This window comes from Cyanistes caeruleus, chromosome 1, assembly GCF_971803275.1.
Source record: "Cyanistes caeruleus chromosome 1, bCyaCae1.hap1.1, whole genome shotgun sequence".
NCBI classification, from domain to species: domain Eukaryota; kingdom Metazoa; phylum Chordata; class Aves; order Passeriformes; family Paridae; genus Cyanistes; species Cyanistes caeruleus.
This window is the reverse complement of record NC_141701.1, coordinates 47,993,897-48,021,116: the sequence shown is the minus strand read 5'-3', so window position 1 is coordinate 48,021,116 and position 27,220 is coordinate 47,993,897. Positions and strand designations below refer to the sequence as shown.

Sequence of the window (27,220 nt, the reverse complement as noted above, 5' to 3'; positions counted from 1 at the left end):
AATCCATGGATGGGATGACTATGGATCACCATTGCTGCTAAATGCCATTACTGACATATCCACTGAGCCTTGCCTTTAAACAGGAAAAAAATTGCAACCAGCTCCCTCCCAAGCATTGGCAGGCCAGGTACAACCCCCATGGTACCTTTCCAAATGTAAGAACCAATAAATTTACCATAGTAACAGGAGAATTCTGCTCCTTCCTTTGGAATTTGAGCAAAGATTTAGATCAGCAGTTCAACAGCCATAACTATGGAATTATTTCACAATTTCACATGAAACAGGACTTATAAACTGAGGGTTTTTTTAGCCAAGATGATCTGTATTTTTTGTAGCTTATTTCTCACCTAGTTTTTCCAGAAGTATTTTTAACAACTTTTCGGAATGACTGGTTTGCTGAGGATCTTGTAGACAAAGTTCTAGGAGAAGCACGAACAAAAGTAGATGGAGGTGTCTTAGGGATCTTCTTTACTAAATGCGTCACCCACTTCTTCTGTTCATCTTGACAGGATGCCAACAAGAGCATATCTCTTGCTGAAGTTACATCATAACTCACTACAAGGAAAAAGGAGGAAGATGATTCAGTGAAAAACAGAGCTCCTTATCAAAGTAAGAGTTACGACACAGCAACTGTGCCACTGGAAGGAACAACAGCACCTATATACATTGTTCTACTGAATTTGGTTATATATTCTTGGAAGACAACAAACAGCAGGGAAGATTATGAATATAATGTTTTACACTATTTGTCATTCTGCATTAAGATTCTTCAGTCTGATGTGAATATTTGAGAAATGAGAAACTTACACTAATTAAAATTTTAATAAGCTGGAAAGCTGTGTGGGTGCCTTTTGGCCAAGTTCCAGAGTACATAGCCTGAATGCTCCACTTCACAGCAGCACAGAGAAGAAACTTTTACTCCAGTCTCTGAAGCGGCTGAAGAACCACTCTGCAAGGTCTCAGCAGAGCTTGGTGATTCAGCACTGCAATTGTCCCTAGCACAGGTCAGGTATAAGTGCAGAGGGAATGGTGTGGGCACCAAGGAACTGCCCAGTACTTGGGCACAAACCTCTCACGGTGCTCAGCAGAACTCCAGCTCTCCAGTTATACCACCATAGGCCTCCCTACAGAAGTTTGCCACAGCTGCCTGTTCATAAGCAGTCTAACAGTCTATTTGCTGTAACAGCAACTTTCACATCTAAAATCATGGAACTTTAGTTTTAGGTTTAATTTAAAACTCAGCTTTTATTCACCTCCAGTAGTTTAGCAGGTTTGGCTTAACCATGCAGAGAATACAGAACAGAAAAAAACATGGGTATACCTTTACACGGTGCAATTAATTCCTCCTTTTTATCTAAGTGGTCTCTGTGGCACTTCACATGGCATCTTCGACATTCTAGGGCAGCAGGGGGTTTGAAGACATGCCAGAGAGGTTTGGCACAGGCCTCACAGTTGGCTGGAAAGTGGTATAACGTGGGAATAAATTCATGGCCTTTGTGATTTAGAAAATTTGTCTTCTCTGCCGGCTGTACTGGTTCTACCTCCAAATCCTTCCTGCATTCCCCCTCATTAGCATAGAGAATCTGAAAAAGAACACTGCTGTGTTATTGTTGAAACACTAAGTACTTTCATATCCTTTTCAAAGAAGCCACCATTTTTTCAAGAGAGTTAAACAGACAGGAGAATATTACTTCTTTTTACCTGGAATATTTTAGGAATTTCTTCAGTTTCAGCTCTATATACATCTCCTTGAGTTACAGGCCGGACATGAAACAGCTTACTAGATTAGAAGAAACATGAATAAGAAAATGCTAGAAGATTATGTACAGCTCAGAACAATTACCAAACTGCTTTGAAGTTGTTAGAATTATGCAAGCAACACGACCTACTTCAACACTGCAATATGATTTTTAGGAACTAATTCATAAGCCATATAGATTTTGTCTACCCATGTAAAAGCAAAATATTTCACAGCATGGAAAGAGGGTTATCTTACAGTGGATTCAAGATCCATCATGGTAAATTTACTTAAGATAAAGGCTTTCAAATACTTCCTCAAAACACTAGGAAGTCTAACATTATTGCTGGAAAAGCTTAGTGAAAATCTAGATGGAAGTAACCATATTAAGTAAAATACTATCCAGTAGGTTTTTTTTTACTTAATCATGTTATGGCTTGATGAACAATCTATGCCAAAACATCATGAAAGGAAATCTGGGGCACCATCTGTTGAAAATACTGAAAATTTAAACTGGAACAAATATCATCTTATACTGGGTCAAGATTGTTGGTAAGACCATCTCTCCCAACATCCTGTTTTCAACAGGAGCTGTAGCAGATGTTTATGAAAAGAGAGTACGAAACAGTTCAAAGAGAAAATAACTCTTTTCCTGGTTATGAGCAATTGGCAGCTTAAGCACTTCCTGAGTTTGAGATTCTTTCCAGACCACTGTATTTGTTGCTCCCTGGTACCTCTATTCATGAATTCTAAAACCTTTTTTCAATTACTATTCTGTAATATCCCATAATGTCAATCAGCTGTTCAAATATCACAGTCATGTATCAGTGAGGGGCTTCAGTGACATTTGACACAATTTTCCTCATGTATAACCAGTGTAAAGGAATCAAGATTAATATATTTTATCACTTCAAACAGAAAACAGCTGGACAAGTTAGAAATGCTTTAGACTAGGACAGCAATGATCCTTCCTCTTTTTCTCTAACTTTTAGCAATCATAGGACAAAGTACTGTCAAAGTTCTGTTAATGGTACACTGAAATACAGATAGACATTTTCCAACTAGTATGGGAAATTAAAATTTTTTTATGAAATTTTTATTTCAAGCTCTTGGATTTGCTATCTGCTATTTCACACACAACACTCTTTTGTCAATTCGCATCCAAAACTAACAATAACTTTACTTACTCTATATCTAGTACCATGGATGGATTAGACTGGTCCTTGTCTTTTTCATCATTGTAGAACAGTATCTTTTTACTGCTCACCACAACATACTGTGGAAAGAAAGGGTAAAACAGTTGAAATTGTATTTTAAAAAGCAATTATTTATCCTAATATACTCCCACATCCACATAAAAAGCTAAAGTAAATGAAAGGTTTCAAATTAACACCAGGAGATATTTAAATCATCCTGAAGGCAGCTACACTATGGACAGCTCTGCAATGCTACAGTTGCAGCGACAGTATTGTCACTGGATCACTCTAAAATGCTTGTAATGACTCTGCAAGTCCATCTGTACACAAACTCACAAATTTCAGTTACTATTGGCAGGTTACTATGAAATTTACTGTATCACTGAGAGTGACAGAATGCAAAAGTTATCACTTATTGATAATGTTGTAAAAAAACTTCTCCACTTCTACAAGCCTGCAGGACTTATTGGTACTTCACACCTAACTGCTGGTAGGCTAAAACAGAGTCCCATGGCTCCTGCTATTTCCTACACTTCAAATTTAATGGACTGGTAAAATAAAGAGCCAAAATTAATCAGCAGAAACAGAAGTCTGGTACCTATGAATACACTGAGATAGTTAAGATCAAACACCCCTAACCTAAGTACTTCCCAGTAAGTTCAAGACTGGAATTCATTGTCTGCTGCTCTTCACTGGAAGTTGCTAGTCCAGTATCTTTGCTGGAACTGTTCACAAGCATAAGCTCAGTGTCAGCTGTGGCTGCTCCCTCCCCTGCAGTTTCAAATGTTTTAGAAGGAACTGAAAGACATGAGACACTAAAGAGAATTAAAAAGAGGTAAACTGGCAGCTCTGCCTACGCTGATCTCCAGATTGACATTTAATATAACCCAGAAGGAGGGGAAAAGACAGAAAAGCACAAGAGCGAATGCACCAATAATTCATCTTGAATTCCAAGTAGTGGCAGGTAACTGGATGGGTTTCTGCACAATGCAGATCCTGATAATTTGAATAAATGTCTACACCTCCTACAAGGGGATGTTTCAACCTCATTTTACACAGGACTTGAAGCTGACCCCAAAACCTGAGTATGAAAGTCATCTCAAGTTTAAACAACAGCATTTTTTAAATGTGCTGTGCAAGGAGTGAGCTACAGCTGTAAATCTCAATTACTGAAATGCATTAGATACAAAAAAAGCCATGAAAGGGTGTTTTGTCACAATTCCTTAATAGAAAGCCTGATCAGCTTGAGTAAATACTAAGCTGTAATAGTGTGAGCCTCCCGTCATTTTTCCCACTGAAGAAAAAGACTTGTACTTCAATTCCTTTATCCACTCCAATAGAAAATGAATGCCTTTTTCATCTTTGAAGTGTGGACCTTTGCCTTTCAGAGATAAGAGCAAGCCCTTAAGATAACAATGATCATGAATGCAAATTCTAACTGTAAAGGATTTCAATTTTCACACATATATAAGCCTTGGTGAAAGAACAACTTAACCTCACAAAAAAAAAGTTGTGTACAACAGCATCAATATCCTGTTGCGAACATATAAAATCTTCTTACAGTAGTTCTGTTCTACAGTGGTTTTTGAAGGGTATTTTATCATCTTCACTTGGGATGAAATGAAGCCCCAGATAAAAATAAGGGTAACCCATTTCAGTGTTAGCTTTAAGTATAACTGAAGTGTTTATTCTTAAGGGCAAAAACATCAATGCTACTGACATTTGAGTCAGAAATGCAGCAGTTCAAGTTGTAACACCTCAGACACCAATCCAATTACAGTCCTAATGTAATTCTGCTTTTCCTTTAAATTAATCTGGGCATGCCTATATTTGAGGTTGCGTATACCTTCACAAAACTGAAACTGCATGTGAATTTGGAAAAGAAGCACCTGAGGAGGCTGACTACCTGCCAGCTTGTTTCAGCTACAGTGCATTTCAGCCAACAGAATGCACATGTGAGTGAACATAGTCCCTGACTACTGTGTTTCACTGATATGAATCTCAGCTAGTTAAGGAACCTTTTCAGTACAATTTATTTTGTGACTGAGCTGTCCATCTGCAGCTCAAATTCCTCCAAACTGAGAGCACATTCAAACTAGGGAAGTGTGAAGGTATTAACTGCCTAAAATATCTTGAGGTAAGTAAATATGCCTATAACTGGGCATGCCTGAAGAAATTCTGATAGTCTTACACTAGAGAAGCTGCATTTACCACAAGTTTAAAATTTCAGTTGTCAGAGAATGCAAAAATAATCTCCTTTTTTTACAAAACAACCATAAAAGGGTGCTAGAAGCATTCTGACAGAAAAATGACAGTATTTTATATAATCCAGAACAGAACAAAGCTATCTGATTAGTGCCAGGCACAGCCAATTCTATAACAACAGGATTCAAGAAACCTTAGCAATCAAACACATCTACAGGAAGCATCCACCATTTAGTTTTGTTCCTGCTGGTGAACATGTTTTTCATGGATAAAGCACTTTCCCTTTCTGTATACTTTTGCTATTAATATTGCTGGTTTTATTGTGCTTGTCTTAGTCTTTCTTTGTGCTTTCAGTTAATGGTTACCTGAACCCATAAATTCTGCTTTTGTTCCTCCATTACCCCAAAGGGATGGGGAAGGTGACTGGCCATTAGTTGAAATAGGGCAGAACTTATCACTCACTCCCAGCAAACCAGAAGAGGTGGTGGTTTTAACTTACAGGCAAACCATCAAGGTCTGATATTGATGTAAAAAATGGCAAGTCTGGAACTTAAACACTTGGAGTGTATAATGAAGGCCATGGAAGCCCACTGAAAATAGCAGTATTTCAAAGGAGTACAGCAGCTAAAGGCCAATACAAACGCTCAAGTGCTTCTTTGACAGGAATGAATCCCTTCTCCTTTAAATTTTATAGGATTCACTTCCAGCTGTTGTAGAATATGAATGTAAATAGGAGCATTTGAGAAATACCTTTCAACAGGAATCAGAAAGTTACTTCAAAAGTGTTATGAATAACTCAGTCATTCCCAGTAGCAGTCTTTGAATATAAGGAAGATGAAGGAAAAGAAACTGTTTCATACAATTAGTTTTTAAAATTTAAAAAATTCTAGAGACCATGTTTACTTTTGTATTTAGTTGTACTAGAAGATGTTCAAAGGGGAGAACTGAAAAACTTGTAAAGATAATCAGAAACTGGTTCTAAGTATCTCAATTTGAACATCAGATGTTTCAAAGAACCAGATCATAACTTTTGCAGAGGCAAAACAAGTCTGCTTTGTTCAGAGTGGGAATTCAAGCACAGATATCCAGTTTCTGAGAGTAAATCAGTTCTTTTCAAGAGAAACCAAACATTTTAAAGGTAACGGAGATAGAAACATCCTTGGAAATCATGTGTGGCAAGTTACAGTGTGATGTACTCTTCCATGACCTTCAGAACATTTAAGAGTGGTATTCCCTAATCTGTGCTGCCAAGTTGCACAAAGAGGTTCTTTTTCAGTAACAGAATTATAAAGATGCTTACTCAAAGAAGGAATGTCATTTTAATGGTTCCAAGATACTCATTGTAAAGCATTTCCCTGCTCTGTTGTAAATTTGCAGAGTGTCAATACTAAAGATTTCATACTAAACTTGAATTTTCTTGTGTTTTTTTTCTTCAGTGAAGTACATACACTAAATTACTCTTAGTTATTTTGTTTGTTTATTAAATATGAGATACAAAACCGTTTCACCACATGCCTAAAAACCTTTTCAAGGAAATTGAGGAAAAAAAAAAATAAGGCATTTGTACCTGTTTCTTCCAGCCATGCCGCCTTATATTTCCTTTGTTTGGTACTGAAAGCCAACCTTCAAGTCTTGATTCTGGTTTTAAAAAAATGCATATTTAATAATTTTGTGTATTTCTGATAGTAAGGCAGAAGAGCACAAAAGCAAACCACTACTAGAAAGGAAGATTTACTACATGCAGTAATGGGCAATTACCTATTCAGCAAAGCAGAATAAAAAGCACAGCTAAATAAAATGAAGATATAAGCATTTAATACATGCTTCATCACAAGCCAACATCTGATTACACAGTTACTGCACAATAAAAGTAAAGCTGTTTTCCCTGATGCCAACATCTACACTGTATGTAAATAGTTTGCAAAGAGCCAGGCAGGAAAGTCTTTGCTTTGAAAATGTATTACAGTTTAAATTAAGAGATTTTCAATGTAAACATAATTTAACATTCAGAGGGGCTGTATGAAAATACTCAGCAGGAAGATGCAGGAAGGAAGACAAATCAGATCCACATTTTCCACAGGAAACAAAAAAAGGAGAGAGAGCACAAGAGCAAGCAAAGCTACATGGGTGTCCCATTACTCACAGAAGATAAGCATAGAAGATAATTAAATAAGGAATGCAGGAAGAATCAACTGGATATAAAGAATAAGAGACAGGTGTTTTATTCAAATTTTCAGTGAAAAATTCTACAAAGAGAAACGTAACATGATATATTTTCCCACCATTAAACTACAGAAATAATTTAGCATGGTACAAAAAAGGGCCACAAAAAAATTAGCATTCTGCCTAATGTGGACTGTTGATTTAAAAAGCCCTTCCAGCTGAGAGTGGTTTCTAAAATTTAAAATTATGAAACCAGGTAATACTAGCATTGAAAACTTCAAAAGCATTAAGTCAAATTTTTTTTAAATATTCTCCACAACTATTTATGTCCTGAGGAGCTACTGGTTCCTTTTGTCCTTCAGGAATAATTCTATGTGAGGTGTATCCCAGCAAGCTCTGAAATGCATTCAAATGTATAAAAGTTATTGTCCACATGCTCTGCTATGTAGAATTACAATGGGACTGACAGCCTAGCTAGGCATTATAATTAGGCATGTAAAAGCCCTTCCCACATTAGCATTACAGCAGACAATATTTAGAAATGGAGTACACTTAATATGGAATCACTGCCTATCATTTCTCCACATAGAATAGCTTCAAAATACTGGAGGACCACTAAACTACTGCTATCAACTGGAAGAAAAGCACGTTAGCAGAACTCATTCCAGTAAGAAAACTTCCCAGAAAAATGAAGGAAATTTGTACCTCCCTGCCTTCTCACATATGTCTAAGAACTCTGGGGACTGTGGGGTAAGGGTCCCCACCCTCCCATCCCTACTCCCTCTGCTATCCTAGACTCTCCAATTATTGACACTCGGTAGCTTTGGAAAAGAAAACCTATTTTCTCCATGTCTACAGGCCTCACAGATAATGCTTACCTTGTTTTGAATACTTTGATTAATTTTTACATTAAGAGAAAATTCTGTGATTTTTAGAAATTATAGAAACATCCTAAAACCCATTGCAAAAAAAAGTGATTAATAAAGAACAAAGTATGGAAAACTGACATGCCAAAGGAATATAGGAAGAATAACTTGTTTTTTAAAAAAAAAAAAAAAAGCATCTTTTGAAAATGTGGCATATGAAAATCTGGAAAGATCCAATGATGATGAATTTTAAAAGATGCTCATAGAGACAGCAGAAGTTCTTCTCGGTTCCCTTCTATTTCAGCATGTTCTGAAAACAATTTCAGAAGCAGTAGGAAGTAAATTAGGTATTTCATAAGAATCCCTTGACATTCTTTTCTGTCTACTACACATCTATTTTAGGGGGCAAATTCTGTTTGAATGAGAGATGATTTCTGAGCTGTGAATAACATCTTGCAGTCAAAAGTAACAGTTTCCGAACATACTCCTTTTCAACAAAGCTAAAATTTGTCCTGGAACCAAATGTACCCTTGAAAGGGTAGATGAGCTCTTTCATTCCAACCTCACCACAAAGGTTCCTCTCAAGTAGTATTTATAGTACATTTTTATAGCTCTTGACGGACTTAGATAGCACAACTGCAAATGTTCATCTGGTCATTTCACAAATATTTGATCCAGAAGACTAATATTTATAAGTGTTCTGATTAAGTAATTAAGAAAATATGGGCTATCTAGACTATGAAAAAGAATCTTCCATTCCTGTCTTTAAAAATAGGCTCAAAACAATTGCCTGACAACTTCCCTTTTTGTATTTTGGAAAGAATACCAGAACTGATACTTCATATTTGCAATCCAGAAAGTCCAAAATACGCCTCAAAAATATCTGATGGCTAACTGGATCTGAATCATAGCATATGAAGAAAAAATTCTATAAAGATCTTATAGTTATCTCTGAATATTTTTCAGATGTAGATTTGCATTCTAAACATCTTCATGGCTAGTATCCAGACTACAAGGACTCATAGGGATTCAGTATGATAAGAGTTGTAACAGTAAAGACTTCAATAAAATCACACAAGACAACCATGACTGTATTGCTTTACGAGACTTTTTGTTGTTCTGGAGCTAAGTAATGTGGGTGCTCTCATGAATAGCTGAGTATCTCTTTCCAATGTCCAAGAATCCCTAAGGGTCTTCCAGAGCAACCAAAAACCTGGAGATCTTGCTAGTTCTTTCCATTCTTCCAATTTGGATTTTTCCTTCTGCAGACTGTCTTACTATAATTTCACATGGATTTCACCAAGGACTTCTGACTGGATCTTGCTTTAGGGTTCATTCAGGTTTATTCAGGCTACTTGCAGGTACTTCAGAAGTCTTATTTGAGTCAAATAAAACTGCTGACTTAAATGCTCTGCATTTATTATTCCATTCTATCTTTGTGCAAAACATGATTTACAGCATTTGCTGTGAAATATTATGTGCTGCAGTTAAACCTGCAGGAAATAGCAAAACATGCCCAGAATTGAATACAAGGAAAATGCTTCATCCACATAATGATCTCCCATGTAAGCAAAAGCCTGAGAACAGCCTGGATTGTCGAAAGGCAGCAATCCCCACCTTGGGTGAGTGCAAGTTGTCCTAGGAGCTACCAGAATTTGAGGGAGTATTTATGTAGGCTAATGGCAGACAGAAAATACCTCCAAGTGAAACACAGCCGTAAAGTGATTTTTGATGATACCATGTCATTTCTCTATGTCTGTTTATAAATAGAGAATTTTTTTCCTTAAAATTTTGTGAATATAAATTTTTTTCTCAATTAAACCAGAAACTGCCCATTGCCAGAATCGTGACCATGGAATAATTCTGTTATACATGCTTATATTATTTTGTATCTTTATTTTTTTCCCTGGTGATGTTTCTATTGTGACAGGAAGATGAATAAATCACACTGTAATTACTTATTATAAAATTCAACCATTTATTTGCTTATATATTTTTTTAAAGGAGTGTCTTTGCCTTACAAACCAGTGCACCAGCTAGAGAGTTCTATTGACTATTCTTCACATCCAGCTCATAAACAAGATGATATTCAAGGTGCTCTGAAGAAATGGCCATGTTTGGGCTATGGAAGCAATGGGAACTTGGCACACAGTTGAAGACAATCAACATCATATAACGAAACTGCAGCAAATGAGCTGCTGTAATATGTCACCTTCTGTTTTGTAGACTAATTACCTGATTTGCAAGAAAATAACTATGTGCTGGATAATTTCCTCTTTCTGTGGCATGGGGTATTTCTACTCTGAAGTCTGGCTTTTTTTTTTTTTTTTTCATCTTTATAATGCTACTGTACTCCTTTTTTGTCCTCAGCTTGGCTCTTCAATTAATGTCTTTTAATTACCAAATTGCTTCTTATTCAGATCCTGATCAACCCAAAAAAAAAAAAAAAGAAGAAGAGAAAAGGCAGCATGTAGAGACATGACCTAAGTCTAGAGAAGTCCTAATACTTTGTATTAGAGGTCCTACCTGTATGACACAGTAGGACCAGCAGGACAACTGCAGTAAAAAATCAGAAGCATGTATAGAAAAAAGGGCAAAAATAGAAGAGAAATGAAAGGCTATCAAAAAAGAAATAGTTGAGGGCTAATGAGTAGATACCTCATCCTAGAACGCCAGAACTTCCAGTAATTGTGATTGTCTAATTAACAACAGAAATTAACACCTGATTTGAAAAGATCTTACAGAGACTGAAATTTCTGCCTCAAAATGGAAGCGACAGGTTATGCAGCTTAAAGCCTGACTACACACATCTCCAGACGTAAAACTGAAAATAACCTTCATTAATGAGGCAGACAAAGGAGGAGCTTTTTCCTAGTGTCCATTCAGATCTGAGACACAATAGGGTCATACTGACACTATTGCCCTTCAGAAAAAAGTAGGGAAGGTATCTGTGCCCAGATAGAAGCATTCATATTTTCCATGCAATACACAACAGCCATCAAATGAAAATGGCTGAGAAAGGAAGTGAGGGAGTTCAAAACCACATTTTTGAGTATAATAAATATGGTCTGTTCTGTTGTAGAAAAAAACTCTAAAGCTCTCAATTTAAAAGAGTTCAGAAATTTTCTGAAATTTCTAAAATTACAAACTAGAGTCTTCTTCAATTATGAGACACTTAAAAACAATAAGGCTTGATTCCAATTTGTAATTTGAGGGGAGAAGAAAACCCCACTTTAATAAGCAAAACTCTTCTGATTTCTTTTTTATGCCTGTTAAATGGAAAACACTGAAAATGACTAAGAGAAAAACTCCTGAGAAGTACTGATACTTCAGAAATACCAGAAGGAATCCTAGCAGGTGACAGCTAAGAAGAAAATATGTTCCTTAATCAATCTAATAATTCGAAGAATTTCCAATGGGAGTTTGCCTTGAAGATGTTGTCAAAAGACAAAATCTTTACAAGATGGCAATTTACAGATCAAACTCCAGAGTGCAAAAGACTTCTTGAACAACATGGAAGTTGTGAAGGAAAAGACTATACCATTATCTGAACAAAGATCTATCCTAAAATGAAATTCGTTAGAGTATTAACCAAAAATAATGATCTAAAAATACACTAGGGGAAGATAGGAAACAAAAACAGACACAGAAAGGAGTAACTACGTCAAAACACGTACTAAGACTGATAACCTACCTGAAATTTCAATCACTCTAAGACTCCTGGAAAAACTCTAGAATGTGGCAATTTGAGCAGCGTGAAGTGCATTAACAGGAAAAGACACATCTAAAATTATTCTATTTACTTTTACCTGACTACTCATCCACTAAAGTCATGAAATACCCAAAACAGTATTCTGGTTATGTATGCCTAAAAATATTTTTCTACAATGAAATTCAGACTTATCAAAAATATATTAAAAATTTCAAAATTAATTCTAAAAATTACTTAACCATATGAAAAAAAGATATATGTAGCTGTGATGTATGGCAATTGTCAAGCACACCTGATTACACTGAACATTTTTTCCTGTATTGAGAGATACAGAAGTGGATCATGTGCAAGTACTAACTGATCACACTTTTCAAGCACTGGGGAAGGGGAGAGGTAAATAACTAATCAGTGTAACAGTGGGTCTCAAAGTACAGTGCCTGGTACTGATACATGGAAATGGCTGGCTACACTGTATTACATGTTCTTATTTTAATCTGCTAAATCAGAGTACCATACAACCATAAGTTTATTATGGAAATTCCTCCAATTATTTTTCACATTAGCAATTATTGCGACTTGTCACAGAGGAGCTTATGTGACTAAGATGATATAAGATCAGGACAATTTTGCATTCAAGATATAAAACACAATCATAATGCTGTAGAAATGTTGGCCCTGTCTTCTATTCACCAAATACTGCACATTGTAATCACTATACTTGAAAAACAAGAGATGTAAAGATACTCTTTCCTCAAAAGTCCATATAAACAATGCTAATGCCAAGACATACAATGGGAAGTGTGACATGAGAAAAAACTGAAACTTAAATATAAGCAACTAGGGTATGAAATAAAAACAAACAAAAAAAAACAAAGAAAGAAAGGAAGGGAAGATGTGATACAGAATTAGCCAGAAGACTTTAAGAAGCAGTAACATGTTTGAAACAATACTTTCCAAACTATGTGTATGCAACACAACCAAGTAGTTCAAATCTGATTTTCTCATACCTGAAAGATTTCCATCTGTTTCATCTGTCGGAAGACTGGCAACACTGGTAGAATCCATTCCTTGCTGAAGGTCCATGATTTTCCTTCGTAGCTGTTCTATGTCACTCTCTTTACTATCCAGCTGCATCTGGAGCTCATTCCTGTATGTTGATTCTTCTGCTAGTTGCTGCATTTATACACACATGCATAGTTACTGTGTTACCAACAACATGGCAGCCAAGTATTTTGAAAACAAAACTCATATATATATATATATATATATATATATATATATATATATATATATGTATGTATGTATATAGATATATATAGATACATATAGATATATATATATATATACACACACATATATATATTTACACATATATATTCCACAATGTGATAAAAAAATTAAATTATTTTACCGCTTGCATTTCATTAAGCTCCTTTTGGTATTTCACGACTATCTGATTGAATTTCTCTTTTTCTTGATTAAGTTCTAATTGGAGCTTTCGGTTTTCCTTCTCCTTCTTCCTCAAATCTTGCATGTTAGCTTTCTTTCTGTCTATTTTAAAATCTTTCCGATTCATTATCTCAGCCAGTTTGTTGACAGCCTGTTTAGAAAAAGGAGAACCAGTAAGAAAATGGTATATGTAGCATGTTTCATAAAATACTTGTCAGTTCCTCTAGTTACAGATCTGATAAAAAAATCCCTTCACCAGCATAAATGACCCTTACTCACAATCGAAGTAATACTGAAAAGTACACAGCATCAAAACTTATTTCTTCAAATGTAAATTTAACAATGCATGTTGTACATCATGGTTAATATAAACTTAATTTCAAAGGAACTAAGAGTTAGATCACAAAAACAAAAAACCTGAAATACTTCTGTTAATGCAAAGTAATTATTGCTATTCAATTGCGTAAAAAGTTGTACCTGTGTCTTCAGAGTTCTTTCAGTGTTTATGCTCTTCTCATAATGCATTCTAATATTATTGATTTCCTCCTCTTTTTTCATTTTGTAATCTGTTAAAATAATATTCAACTTTGAGGTATTTTAGTACATGGTAATTATTTTTAAACTTAATTACTTCAATAAGTGTATCTTTTTTTCTATTCTGTTTTCCTGTTGCTTTCCTTTTTGAGCAAAATACAATTTGCAAAGACAAAAATTACCAGTTTAACACTACTGCAATGAAAGAAAATTACCAGAAGGATATATCAGAAAGGCACAAAGATGAAATACTAAAGCAAACATCAAGCCCAAAATAATATAGAAGATAAATAGCAATGTCTTCTTCCACTTCCCATTTCTCCATATATGCTTCAAATTTAATAGTGCTTCAGAACAGATCAATTAAACGTGACATAAAAAACTCCAAACATGACGTACCTTCCTCTTGTTTCTTAAATTTTTCACTGATCTCTGTGTTTTCCTTTGTTATTAAATCAACATCTTTGGTTAAAGTGTTATTAGTTTCTTCCAGCTACATGAAAAGAAACACATCTTAGAATAAAGAACTTGACATCAATTCTAAAATATCTATAATACTATTACTTTAAATACCTTAATTCTATAACAACCATTTACTTAGAACACCTTCTGCCTATGTGAACTTTTAAAAAATGCTACTATTCTTCTGTGCTGTTTTGATTTACCACAAGGCTCAAAATACACCTGTCCCAGGGGAAAAAAAAAAAAATCATTGTAGAACTGACAACACTGTAGTATGGAATCAAAAATGAACTTTGCTTAAGTTAGATTGTCAGTTACGGAATGTGGCAATTTTCAGTTAATTGATACCTTGAATCCAGACAAAAAAGTAGCTGACAGATGCTAGAACTCCATCACTAAAGTCTAGAGTAGCTACAAGGCATTTACTGCTAGATAACTGTCATAAATCATGAAAATCAGGATAAAAACAAAACTAAATTTGGTCTAAGACAAAAGAAAAATAGTTGGAAAGGAAAACCACAACAACTTTGAATATGTGAGTATTCATATGTGAGTATGTTGTATGTTCACTGCCACAGCCAGGATCACTTAACAAATATATATGAAAAAACAGACATAACTGTATTCCTAAATAAAGGTTTTATTGAAGCCTATATAAATTATTGTGTATCAAGCTGTCTGACAAAATTATCAGAATACTTGAAATTATAAAATATATTGGCAAGAAGGTATTTCTTTGATGCCACAGAGTCTGTCTTCTAAATGCTGCTTAAGAAATAGTGGTATTGTAGATATCTCAAGTTTAAAAAAGCAAATTCATGAAATAAGCACTGTTTGCACTATCTTTGCACAGAAATGGAATATTAATGGTAGCATTAACAGAAGGCTTTGAGCAACTGAGCCAAGTGCAGTTACACCTGGAGTTTTACATTCCCAGGATTTTTAAGAAAATATGCATAGCTGACACTAAAAGGGAAAAAAACAACAATGATAAAATAATTATGCTATATATGGCTTGCTGTTTGAGGCTTCTCAGTTAAAGACATTTATCAAGCTCATACTAACATCCACAAGCTGTGCTACGAAATAGCTCCAAAAATTACATTTTGGGGTTTGGACTGTGAAACTCAAGACTCTCAAGTGCTGTTTTTTTTTAAAGACTAAGTTACTTTGCAAAAAGAGTCCCTAATACACAGCTCCACAAATTTACAAGATTTAAATAATACACTTGGCAGTGACAAGAAGAAATACAAAAGGCTTAATAACTGAACTATAGACATTCACTTGATTTCATTCTGACTTCACCTCAGATTTAGGAATTCTGTTTTTTAGAGAGGTTACATGATGAAATTTAAATGTTTAAGGTTCCATGTGAGCCGAAAACTTAAGATACTTAATTAGTTATCACTTATGATCGTAACAAGACTTTATTAATTAAAGCCATGAATTTTGGTTTCCAGCTGGAAGAGACTTATACAGGTATTGATAACAGTCAATTTACCCTTCTTATGATGATGTCCTTATCAGTCAATTCTTGTCTGTGCCTTGATGCAGCTTTTTTGCTTTCCTGATTCAGTTCATAATACTGTTCTTCAGCAAGTGCCCGTGCCAACCGTTCTGACTCAGCTTTGGTTTCAGCTAAATCCAACTGGGTAGCGAGTGTTTCTCTGTAAAAAACACAACAAGACTTCCTTTTCCTATGCAAAACATTCCAAATTTTCAAAAAAGCTATCAAACTCAAATTATACCACTAAGCTAATGGTCATTATCTTTGTTTCTTAAGAAAAGCAAGAGTTACAAAACTGCATTCTGTACACTTGTATCTTTTGATGGTCTACACAAGCCACAGCAGCAAGCTTACTATGATTTCATAACATTTCAATCATCCATGGAACACCAAGATGTATTCTCCTGCCTTTGAGGAACAGAAAATAAAATTAAATTATATGTACTAAGTTGTCCATCAAAAGATATTTAACCCACATTTGCCCACTACCACAATTCCCATAGTTACGCCCAAGTGAGAAATGTTTAGCATGAACATAAGATTGAAGAGAATAGTGAGGGAATAGAATAAAAAGAATCTATAAAAAGAAGTAAGAAAAGAAATAAATAACCTTAAGAAAAAAAAGGGAAGTCTTGCCTACTTTCTCCATCCTCCCCATTTCTTTATGTTGGTTACCACTCGTGAAAAACTTGCAGAGACACCTGTATTTTCCTTCTACATGATATTTATTAGCACAGTATCTTTTCTTTCTCCCTTTCTTAGCCCACCAAAATGATGTACAAAATGAACACTCTACATAACCTCTGCCCCTCACTCTCTTCTAATGCTGATGCTCAAGCAGAACAAGAGACAGACTTTAGAAGAAACTGTACTTCATGTGTAAGGCTACAGTCTCCTTCTTTAGAACGTGAAATAAATTAAGAAATTGGAAAAACAAGCTTAAAATTTTTTTCTTATTTGATAGCTTAGAAAATAGTACATCATAATTAATGATTGTTAATAATAACTTGTTTTGCTGTAATCAAAAGTATACTCAATTTCATAGACTTCTCATTACTTTTTTTCTCAAATTATTTTACTGACTATAGAAATAAATCAAGCAATTATCAGGATATTGTAATCAAATTTCAAAAGTTGGTGAGATGATTACCACAAATTGGAATGTTTTTTAAAATTTTTGAGTCTTACTAAATTTTCAGAGAAGTCATTATTCTTCTTACAGACGTGGTAATGTCCAAAGCAAATATGAATTTGGCTTTGTGAGTCAGTATAGATAACATCCTATGTATCTGCCACTCACAAGGAGTTACAGAACATCTTTTGCTGCCCCTAAAGGAATTAAAACATCTTAGATCTGATTCAAAGTATTCATCATGGAGACAGTATGACATGGAAAAACTCAAGTGTATGTGGGAAATATAATGGGCTTACTTTTCATTCTGCAACTCCTGCATTTTTCTTTGTGTTTCTTTATTCCTTTCATCAATTTCCTCTTTCAGTTCCTTAACCTGAGTTTTGTAAAGTGTCTGTGAGAGAAAGCATAAAAAAAGAGTCATTATTCAAATTCCATACTAAAATTCTTCTTTGTTTTCAGACTATTTAGTTTGAATTTGTCAAACACCAACACATGCCAATACTGTCATTAATGAAATTTCCACCTTCATTCCACTCCCAGATGCTTCTTCCCAGTTACTGTTGGGTAGGGAACTGATATGACCAAATAAGTTTTCAATTTTCTAGTGTGCTTTCCTACATAGCTGCACAAATACAAGTGCTGCAAAAGAGAAGGAAGGCACTGTGACACAGCAGAACAGGTCTCCTGGACACAACAGGACAAAACTACATCCTCTTGAAGCATGCCTTATCTCAAAATGTTTGTCCAACAAGCCTAACGCCATTCTGTGCTTTCACCTGTTGCGTTCTCTTTGTGTCCTTGTACCTTTTCTCTAAGAATCTTAGTGGTTTTTTGTATAAACCCTGTAAGTGATTCAGCTGAATCTGAGCTGAGTCTGAATTATGAATGTCTTATTTAAACTACAAGTTAGTGAAGAAAGTGAGAAACACAATGCTCTGCATCTTCTGTACAGGGGCACAAAAAGCCCCTGTAACAGATAATGAAATGAGAATCATTTGCAGTTTAGTAAAGACAAAAATTTTTCATTGTTTCTCCCAAGGAAAAAAAAACCAAAACAATTTAAAAGTATTTCCCAAAGTGAAATGAGTCTGTCCATATTCAGAAATCTATTTGAAGTTCAGGTGTTACAGAGAATCTTATTCTATTGCTTGTTTTCACAGAGACAAAACAGATCAAACTACATCTATGAAATACACATTTTGGCTACCTGGAGCACCCAGTAAGGTTCTTCAGAGATTCAGGTGCAGAGAAGGTAGCTTTTTAGAATAAGCAATACATGCAGAATGCTACTGAATCTATGGTTCTTAAATGTATGTATGGTAGATCAATAGCATGGAGTATCTTCCAGTAAGTTTGGATATTCTGAACTCTCTACAAAGTTTGCAATTATATCAGGAAAATATCTCCCTTCCAATTGCAGGATAGGAACAACTCTGATGAATAATTCAGGTAAGAGTTACTCAATGTAATGTCAGTTTTGACAAAAAACAAAGCAACTCCCCATCTAATGTTCTCTAATATTTTGTTCCTTGTTTGTATTTCAAGCAGAATTTTCTGAATAGATGATTTATGCCAGGCTGTTACATTAAAACCATTCACTGTTAAATGATTTTATGTCAAAATGTAGCACACACAATCCCTCGCAAGGCTTACCGAAAAATACTGCTCAGCTTCAAGCTGATCCTGAAGCTCACGCATCTGACCTTCATTTCCTCTGTACTGTCTTGGAAGGAAAATAAAAAGGGAAACATTTAAAAAGTCAGCTACTAGCAAAAGACAAAGACAATTTCTAACCAGAACAAAATCCTACAATGATCTTCCATTTGCATACATATTACTTCACACAGAGCAACAGTTTGTTGTATCCTAGAATTCTGATTTAATACTAAATACAACAGTATTTAGTATAATATTTAGAATAATACATTATTCTAAAACAATGATCGTTACAGTATGTCATTTAGAAGCCAAGAAGTACTCTAAATGGAGAAACATTAAGCCAGCTGAAAGAATATATGATAGAAGTCTAATTAATGAAAAATGTCTTCATTTTAAGTTAGTTTAAGAAACATTAAGAAAATTAATCAGGCAATTAAAGGGAACTATTGACAGCCATGTACTAAAAGTCCCATATGATTCAATACATAGCATTAGAGTCAATCCAGAAAGAAGCCATTCAAATAAAAGAGGAATATATACATATATATGTGTGTGTATGTGTGTGTGTAAGACTTAACATAGAATGGTGAGCCAAGAACTGTTCTGAATGATAGCTCATAACAAAAATATTCCAACACTGAAGGCTACACAGAAATCATAACATGCAGCTACATAGGAATCATAACATACAGCTAAAAATACTCTTTCAGTTTAGGAAAAAATGCCTATGCACGAGAGAACGTTATTCACTAGCAGGAACAGGCAAAACAGTACATGTATAATTAAGCATTTTTTTCCATTTTACTTCAGGTTTTTACTTACTTTGCAAGTTGAGCCAGCTCAAATTCCAGTAATCTCTTTGCTTCCAACAAGGTATTGATTTCCTGTTTCAGCTGCTTCTCAGAACCCTTCAAGTTATCAGCTTCAAAAGCTTGTGCCTTTAATTCATTCTGTGCCATTATTCGCTTATTTGTCTCTTGTTCTAGCTTAAGTGTCAGATTCCTTACCTAAAATTGAGGTGAGAGATATTTAAATTTAAGAGCCTTTTCTAAATTACCAGTTTCATGTGGCTGAAGAGGTTTCACGTATGGATTATTTTATATTAAACACCACTGATTAGATGCTGCACCGTGTACCGTAAGTCAAAATACTCCTGAATCTCCAAACACTTCAGTGCAATAATCTGACACAAAGCTGCTGCCCTTATAACCTATGGCTATGATGCTGCAGGATGATAAAGTTTTCCCATTTTTAGTTTATTTCAAAGTCCCAGATTTAACTTATCTGAAAGACAACAATTGAAGAAACACCAATTGTCTGCAAACCTCTCCATGTGTTTCAGATCTTAAAAACCTCTCACTCTTGAAAAAAATGCAGCTTATCAACTACATAAAAACTAATTTACATGAGTTGTGACCTCTCAGAAAGGTGCTATAAACTTCATTCTCATTGTCCTGTAAAGAAAATGTAAGGATGATGCTATTATTCTTAGTCATAATTTTCAAACTCATATTCTAATTGCATTTCCTTGAACAAAAGGAAAGAATGCAAACTAGACAATACAAACTCAGACCTGTAAATTATCCACATCAATCAGACTGCACAGTCAAATCCACCAGCAAATGTTTTCTTTAGAAAAAAAGAAAACACAAAAGAATTGCATTATATTGAATTGAGGTTCAAATATGCAAGACATCCTAGAGTTAAGAATCAAGCAGGAATTACCTAAACCTACTTAGGCCAACAACTATCCTCAATTCCACTGAGAGTTGCATATAAAAGGAGCGCAGTATAAGTGAATTTAATTTCCTATTTCTCAGTTAAATTCTAGTATCTTATTTATATAGAAAATTATTAGTGTTGAACTTCTTACTTCATCTTCCAGTCTTTCCTTTTGCTGAAGAAGATGTTCCAGTTTCTGCTGAGATTGCTTCAGGTCAAAGTCCAGCATGGAACACTGTTTTTCAGCTTGAACTATTCTATTTTCTGCTTTCTCTCTTGCTGCCCGTTCTTCCCTTATCTTTTTTTCCATTTCTAGAAAAGATTAAGGAAAGAAAAACAACAAAAATGAGTAAACATAGCATCTGCAAGCATGCTTTTGCAAAAACAGTCATAAATACCCTAATAATTCTCAGATCCTTTCGTTCAGCTATCTAAGCTTTTCTGCTGTTTGACTGACTGATTACTAAGTTAAAAGATCCTGGCACTACTAAAATGAACACTAAAAAAAGAAATATAATTCCAATCTGCTTTCAAAGCACTGGAATATTATCATGACAACTGAAAGATAAATAGTGAAAAAAATAAAAATTGCATAAGAAATAAAAATTCTTGAAGTAATCACTTTGAAGCAAGGCAAAGTTTCATTTCCATGAATGGATAGTAGCAAACGGAAAAAATGCTACCATTATTATTAACTCTACAAACCACATTGAGGTAGTGATGACCTTCACAGAGAAAACCTGACATATTCAATTACAAAATCAAGACATATCTTTGATTCCTGGATATCCATCTATAATAGAAACTTTCCCATTTCACTTCAGACAAGCCTAATATAATGCTGGTATTTTTAACGCAGCAACCCAGGAATGAATGCTCTAAGACATCTCCCTTGATAAAACATTCTTTTAATTTTGTTTAGCATTAGACAGAATTTCAAGATTCAATAGCATTTTAGAAACGAAAGAAGGCTTTGAAGTAAGGTATGCAAAACATTAAGAAACAATACAATTTTTATGAAATAGCATGTTAGGGAAAATAATTTAAAATGTGTAGTCTACACATTTTAAGATTTTAATATGCATTTTCTTTATAGAAGGGACCAAACACTCGTGCAAAAGTATTAAAATATCATAATCAGAACACACTTTATTACATATTTACCTGAAACTTGCAGGAAACACTTACCACACATCGCAACTGATCTTGCCTCCTCTATTGACTGGTGCTTGTCAGTTAACCGTGCTTTAGTCACTTTGTGCTCATTGACTTCCTGTTCTAACCGGTCTTGTAAGGATTTCAGTTTGTAGTTCAAATCTATCTCTAAATTATTCTTTTCCTAAAGATAAAGTTATAGTTATCAGATTTCGATAATACCTAAGGCATCACATTTTTATTCCCTTTTTTACTATTAAATTTCTGTTATCAAGAGATTATCAATGTTATTCTCCATACTTAGTAAAGAACAGTAACAGACCAAAATTGTACTCAGTGCCCTGGGAAAAACTCCATCTTTTTTTCAGTAGCCTATAAATTTGTAAGAAAATGGAAACTTCTCCATTTGTATAATCAGTAGTCACCTAAACTGGAAATACACAACTAATGAACTGACATCCCAGAACACAGAGGAATCTGAATAATTGTTTCCTGTATGGAATTGGGTTATTTCATTCCTAGAATTGCCAGGCATTAACAGTAATCCATCAAACAAGCATTGGAGATGTGCTTACAGAAATGAGGACTTGCCTTTGAATGGCTGCTTCACATAACAGCAACTTAAACTTGCTTGCCCCTTCCCTCACAGGCTGTCATAACTCTGGTTTATTTGCATAGACTACACAGCACAGCAAGTCTTTGCCTGACCTCACTAGATAGAGTTAACTCTACAGTCTGTCTGGAGAAAGGGTGCAGGATTTCCTTTTACTCTTTTTTTTCCATCATATGGGAGGGATCAGAAATGCTAGGGGAACATTCTGCTACTATTCAGAAGGAAGAACGTAAGGACAGAAAAAAATTCCACACCAGAGTTGATCAAAAGGCCTGCCTGGCACTGATCCAGTGAAATTAAAATCCAGTAAAGGCAAAAAAAAAATAAAAACAATAAAACAACTTAAAAAAAAATCTGATTTTTTAAAAGTTCATAGGTTTTCAGAGGCAAGTCTTTGTAGTCATAGCTAGGCAGGCAGAAAAAATTCCTTGCTACTGGCAGTAGGACTGGCTCTTCGAATCAGTGATAATGAATGACAAATTATTTTTTTGCCCAATGCTACAAGTAAGAACTACCTGAGGACTTGGAAGACCCTCCTGATGAGATTGTAAATTCGCAGTACTTAGTTAATAAACACAAGACTGATTCAGAGCAATAACACTGAACTTGGAAACATCAATAATATTTGAAAATTTAGTCAAGAGCTGACAAAAAGCATCGGCCTCAACATCACTTCACCGTACCTTTTCTGAATGGTTAAGCATATCCTGTGCTTGTTTTCTTTCCGCTTCCACTCGATCAAGATTGTTTTTAATGTTTTTTACTTCTTCTTGTAAAGCTGTAATCCGAACTGCCACAAAAAATTAAATACCACTCAATATTAGTTACTCTACTTGGATCAATTGGCTTTGCAACTTTTACTGATTTTTGGGCCCATAAAAGATTTCAAATACTTCAAATTTTTCAAGCATGTACAGACCATACATTGTACAGGAAACTGTCCTTTTCCAACACTCTTTGATGCATGTCATCAGTAACAATTCACAAAATAATGCAGAAATGGTTCCTGCCTTCCACCACTTACATTATCTAATATTCAAAATTTCTTTCATTAACCCAAGTTCTGATATGCTATGGAACAAGCACCTCTAAGTGATGCTAACTTCACTAACGTGTAGATGAGGCACATTACACAGAACATCAGTCTCAAACAGATTTTTGGGTACTAACACAATGTATTCACTTAAGTGAGACTCAAATCATGGGGAAGTCAGGCACTGAAACAGGCTTCCCATGGAAAGTGTGGAATCACCACCTCGGAGTGTTCAAAAGATGTGTAAATGTGGCACTTAGGGATGTGATTTTGTGGTGGATTTGGTAGTTCTGGGGGTTAATAGGTGGCTTCAATGATCTTAGAGGTCTTTTCAAATCAAAACCATCCTATGATTTTATGTGCTATGACATGGAAAAATGAACTATTCCTCAAACCCTACAGCATCTACCTTTGTGTGGTATAAGTGTTTATACGAAATACTAAGTAGAATCACATGGTTTGGAAGGGACCCCCAGAAAACCATTTAGTTCAACCACTCTGCCACATGCAGGGACACCTCTCACTAGACCACATTGCTCAAAGACCCATCCAACCTAACACTTCCAGGGACAAGGCAACAAAGAAACTTCCTGGACAACCTGTCCCAGGGACTCACCAACCTTCTTGTAAAAAAAATTTCTTCCTGTATCTAATGTAAATCTACTCTCTTTCAATTTAAAACCATTGTCCCTTGTCCTGTCACTACCAATCTTGGTAAAAAGTCTCCGTTTTATAAGCTTCCATTTAGAAGGGAAAGGAGAGTCCTCATCAAAAGCCTGTGCCTCATGGACACTCATAAGCACACATCTGCAGACAGATGGTTCAAAATGGCAAGTTAAGAGTCAGGGTCCATTAGCACAGGCACAGTCATGAACTAACGCATCTGAATAGCTTCTAGTATGAAGAATCAATACAAATACTAGAAAGTTTCAACCACCCTGAAAAAAAAGGGATTCCGTATCTGCATCCTCTTTTGTGCTCTTAACTTTGCTTATAAAAGTAATGTAGAATCATCATAATAAATGCAGTTTAACAAAAAAAAAAAAAAAACAAGCTTTCTCCACAAATGAAAGAAGAGCAAGTGCACGATATACCTTGCGATATACAACTATACAATACCTATACGATATACAACTTGGCCACTGCACAAGGCAGTAAGACAGTGTTGCATCTTCTCTAGCACTGTATCAGCTCTTCATATGTTTGCACCACTGGACTCAGACTTTTAGTCAATGCAGCCCCAGACTCACAGTGTTTGACACTCTTTGATTCTGATATTCTCTCTCCCTCCCAAGAGCTGCTCAGCATGAGCAGGAAGCCAGATCCAATCTTCAGAAATTGTTCAGTCACACTTCGCAGGTTGGTTTTCCTCCCATTATCAAATTCCATTTAAGTAGGGTTATCACAACTTTTTTTAGTGAGGTATAAATTCAGAATAATTACCCTGTAATTCTCCAATCATTTCAGATCCATGACTTCTGTCCCTTCGTTCTGACTCCAAAGCTGCTTGTAGTTGGTAATAATCCTTCTCCACCTGCAGTTTTGTGCTTTCCAGAACTCTGCACCTTTCTTGCAGCTCTCTATTCAGTGATTCTACCTGACTTAATGACTTGCTCATTTCTGTGTTACCCTTTCTCAGTCTTGCAGCTGTGTCAGATTCTGTCCTCAGCAAATCATTTGCTTCTTCAAGCTGTTAAAATAAACCAGACAAGATTTTCAAATATAAAGATTATGGAAACAGTTTTGCTACATTTGAATGTTCAAACCAAAGAAAGAATGAAGAAAAGGAACACAACATACTTGTTTTTGTAACTGTGTTATCTTCTCATTTGAAATTTGTGAATGCTGGCTTATTTTTTTCAAGTCTTCCATCTGATCTTTTAGTGTGGACACTAAAGAGAAATTTCACCATTAATACAGCATACTAAAAAAAACCTTAGGGTTTTATTCTTGTTTTTTTACACAAATATGCTCCAAAATATTGTTTTGAATTGATAGGTCTTTTGTTGACTTTTTGCTTCTTACATATATATTTTTGTCACATTTTGTGCTTACAGACTAACAACACAGCACAGTGTTGCAGAGAACAGAATTTGAAAATAACAAAAATCTGTGTTCAAATAAAAACAAACTTAAAATCTGTGTTATTTGAAAAGATCCCTTTTCAAACTTCCAAGTTGCACAGCATTTAAGCTACTATGATACTAAACTATTCCCGAAAACACATCATATACCTCCTCAGTGTCAATGCTTGGACAATATTGCATACCTTCATTTTCCACATTACGTCTTTTTTCATTCTCTTGTTCAAATTTTCTTTGGTACTCATTTATTTTATGTTGTAACACCATCTTGTCCTTCTCAATCTGAGACACTGTTGTTTCCAAGTTCTTCCTCTGACTGCCCTAAAATTCAAAGAATTGCTATTTTATACTTACGTTTTAAGGAATGATCACTAAACCAGGATCTCTGCAATTAATTAAACAAGGAAACTGATGCATTGTTTCAATTGAATGAATTCCTGGCTTCCTTGGAAAGGTTTACAGGAAAGACAACTTTTTTTAACTTCTATACGACTAATTTATACAATTACTAGAAAAATTGTTGTTAGTACGATTATATCTAAAGTAACCACTAAAATTACTATCAAGAGATAAGAGAAGGACTCAATAGAAAATCATCTGTATTTTTATAGTAATTGACTTTGATAAACTCCAGAAAACTTGCAATGAGCAAGACTACATAAAATATTTAGCAGAGTAAAGAGAAATCAGCATGACTTACAGAAATAAAAGTTTTTGAAAATGTGTATAAATAAAAGTGCTATGTATTGAAACATGATTGTTAAGTCTCAACCAATTTTTTTAGTCACAGAAAAAATATCTTAGAATCATGAAAGTAGTATTCTCAACTCCACTCTTTACCCAATTAAGGCATCTTCAGTGAGGAAAAAAATTACCTCTTCATCCAGTTCTTTCATTATCTTGTCTAGCTTTATGTTTGAAGATCTAAAAATAAAACAAGATCATTTAATAGATACATTATACATATTTTTGTAGTGAAATGATTTGTTACCATTACTAAAGCAAACATTTAATTTTGACTAATGCTATTTTGTAATGAACATTTAAAGCTGAAGACAATCAATCATTGCAAATATTTTTTACAATATATCACTAAATATTTATCAGCTTTGTCACAGATTAAATATGCAAAACTTTAGATGCCACATTTTATCCCTTAATCTTCAAAAAACAGCGTATGTACACAACAGGTTATTCTTAAGATTAAAACACCCTGCTAAGCTACTAAAGCCTCCTCTAGTTGAGACCTCCAAATATCTAAAATAGTTCATTAATTCCACAGTAGACAGCTTCCTATTACAGATAAAGATATATAAACAACATTATTTGAAAGCCTTTCTGTTGGAGCAATGTATTAGAAGACTGGACTACAGAGAGAGTGCAGTGAAGTAAAACCTCGTTTAACTGGCAATAACTCTGACACATCCATTGCATTTCTATAGGCAGCTATCCCTCTTCAAAGAGGCAACAAAGAGGACTCAGACAAGGCTGCCTGGCAGGTACAAAAAGAGCCAGTTACAATAGTTAGCAGTATCTCCTATCAACTAACTCTGCAGTGAATGGCAGTTCAGACACAGTTGTGCTCTGACAACTTCAGTAGCACTGCAGGAAGACAGCTACTGAATATCCCTCAAGAATGTATGTCCTGCTTGTGGAGAGCAATCAGAACATGCCAACAGTGAGCTTGTGTTTAAGTAAGCAGTGTCACACAGCCTAAATTCCCACCAGACCATTCCAGTCACCAGTTTACACCTAAGAAGCTTGTACAGCTACACACCATGGTTCCAATTCACAGGTCTAAATTCTTCCCGTATCATATACCTGGCATTGTCTCCTGAGATTATTTAATCCTTCAGGAAGAGACTCCAAAAGGAGAAGCTAACTGAAGGGAAATTTAGCTTGCATGAATCTGAATAAAAACGTCCGATTATCAGAAAGAATAATCTCAACTGTTAGTTCCTAAGTGTGATTGCGAGAAAAATGCCAA

At 35.0% G+C, this 27,220-nt stretch overlaps 1 protein-coding gene across 4 annotated transcripts in view; it reads right to left on the bottom strand.

The window, feature by feature from the left end:
• The window catches only part of ROCK1 (Rho associated coiled-coil containing protein kinase 1), an 85,540-nt gene that overhangs the window by 6,722 nt on the left and 51,598 nt on the right, over positions 1-27,220 (bottom strand). For 2 of the 4 annotated variants that reach the window (XM_086890904.1, XM_086890892.1), the window contains 20 exons: positions 26,109-26,157; positions 25,419-25,554; positions 24,950-25,041; positions 24,593-24,839; positions 22,800-22,906; positions 21,537-21,687; positions 20,500-20,660; positions 19,449-19,633; positions 18,621-18,690; positions 17,264-17,358; positions 15,827-15,992; positions 14,263-14,356; positions 13,807-13,895; positions 13,292-13,480; positions 12,888-13,053; positions 6,707-6,777; positions 2,926-3,014; positions 1,702-1,780; positions 1,322-1,583; positions 348-555 (listed from right to left, as the gene is read on the bottom strand). In XM_086890904.1, the coding sequence (XP_086747030.1) occupies positions 348-555; positions 1,322-1,583; positions 1,702-1,780; positions 2,926-3,014; positions 6,707-6,777; positions 12,888-13,053; positions 13,292-13,480; positions 13,807-13,895; positions 14,263-14,356; positions 15,827-15,992; positions 17,264-17,358; positions 18,621-18,690; positions 19,449-19,633; positions 20,500-20,660; positions 21,537-21,687; positions 22,800-22,906; positions 24,593-24,839; positions 24,950-25,041; positions 25,419-25,554; positions 26,109-26,157 (2,706 nt within the window). Of the gene's footprint in view, positions 1-347; positions 556-1,321; positions 1,584-1,701; positions 1,781-2,925; positions 3,015-3,601; positions 3,733-6,706; positions 6,778-7,282; positions 7,332-12,887; positions 13,054-13,291; positions 13,481-13,806; positions 13,896-14,262; positions 14,357-15,826; positions 15,993-17,263; positions 17,359-18,620; positions 18,691-19,448; positions 19,634-20,499; positions 20,661-21,536; positions 21,688-22,799; positions 22,907-24,592; positions 24,840-24,949; positions 25,042-25,418; positions 25,555-26,108; positions 26,158-27,220 lie in introns of those variants that run through there. The other 2 variants (XR_015287358.1, XM_086890915.1) reach the window with 2 other exon arrangements.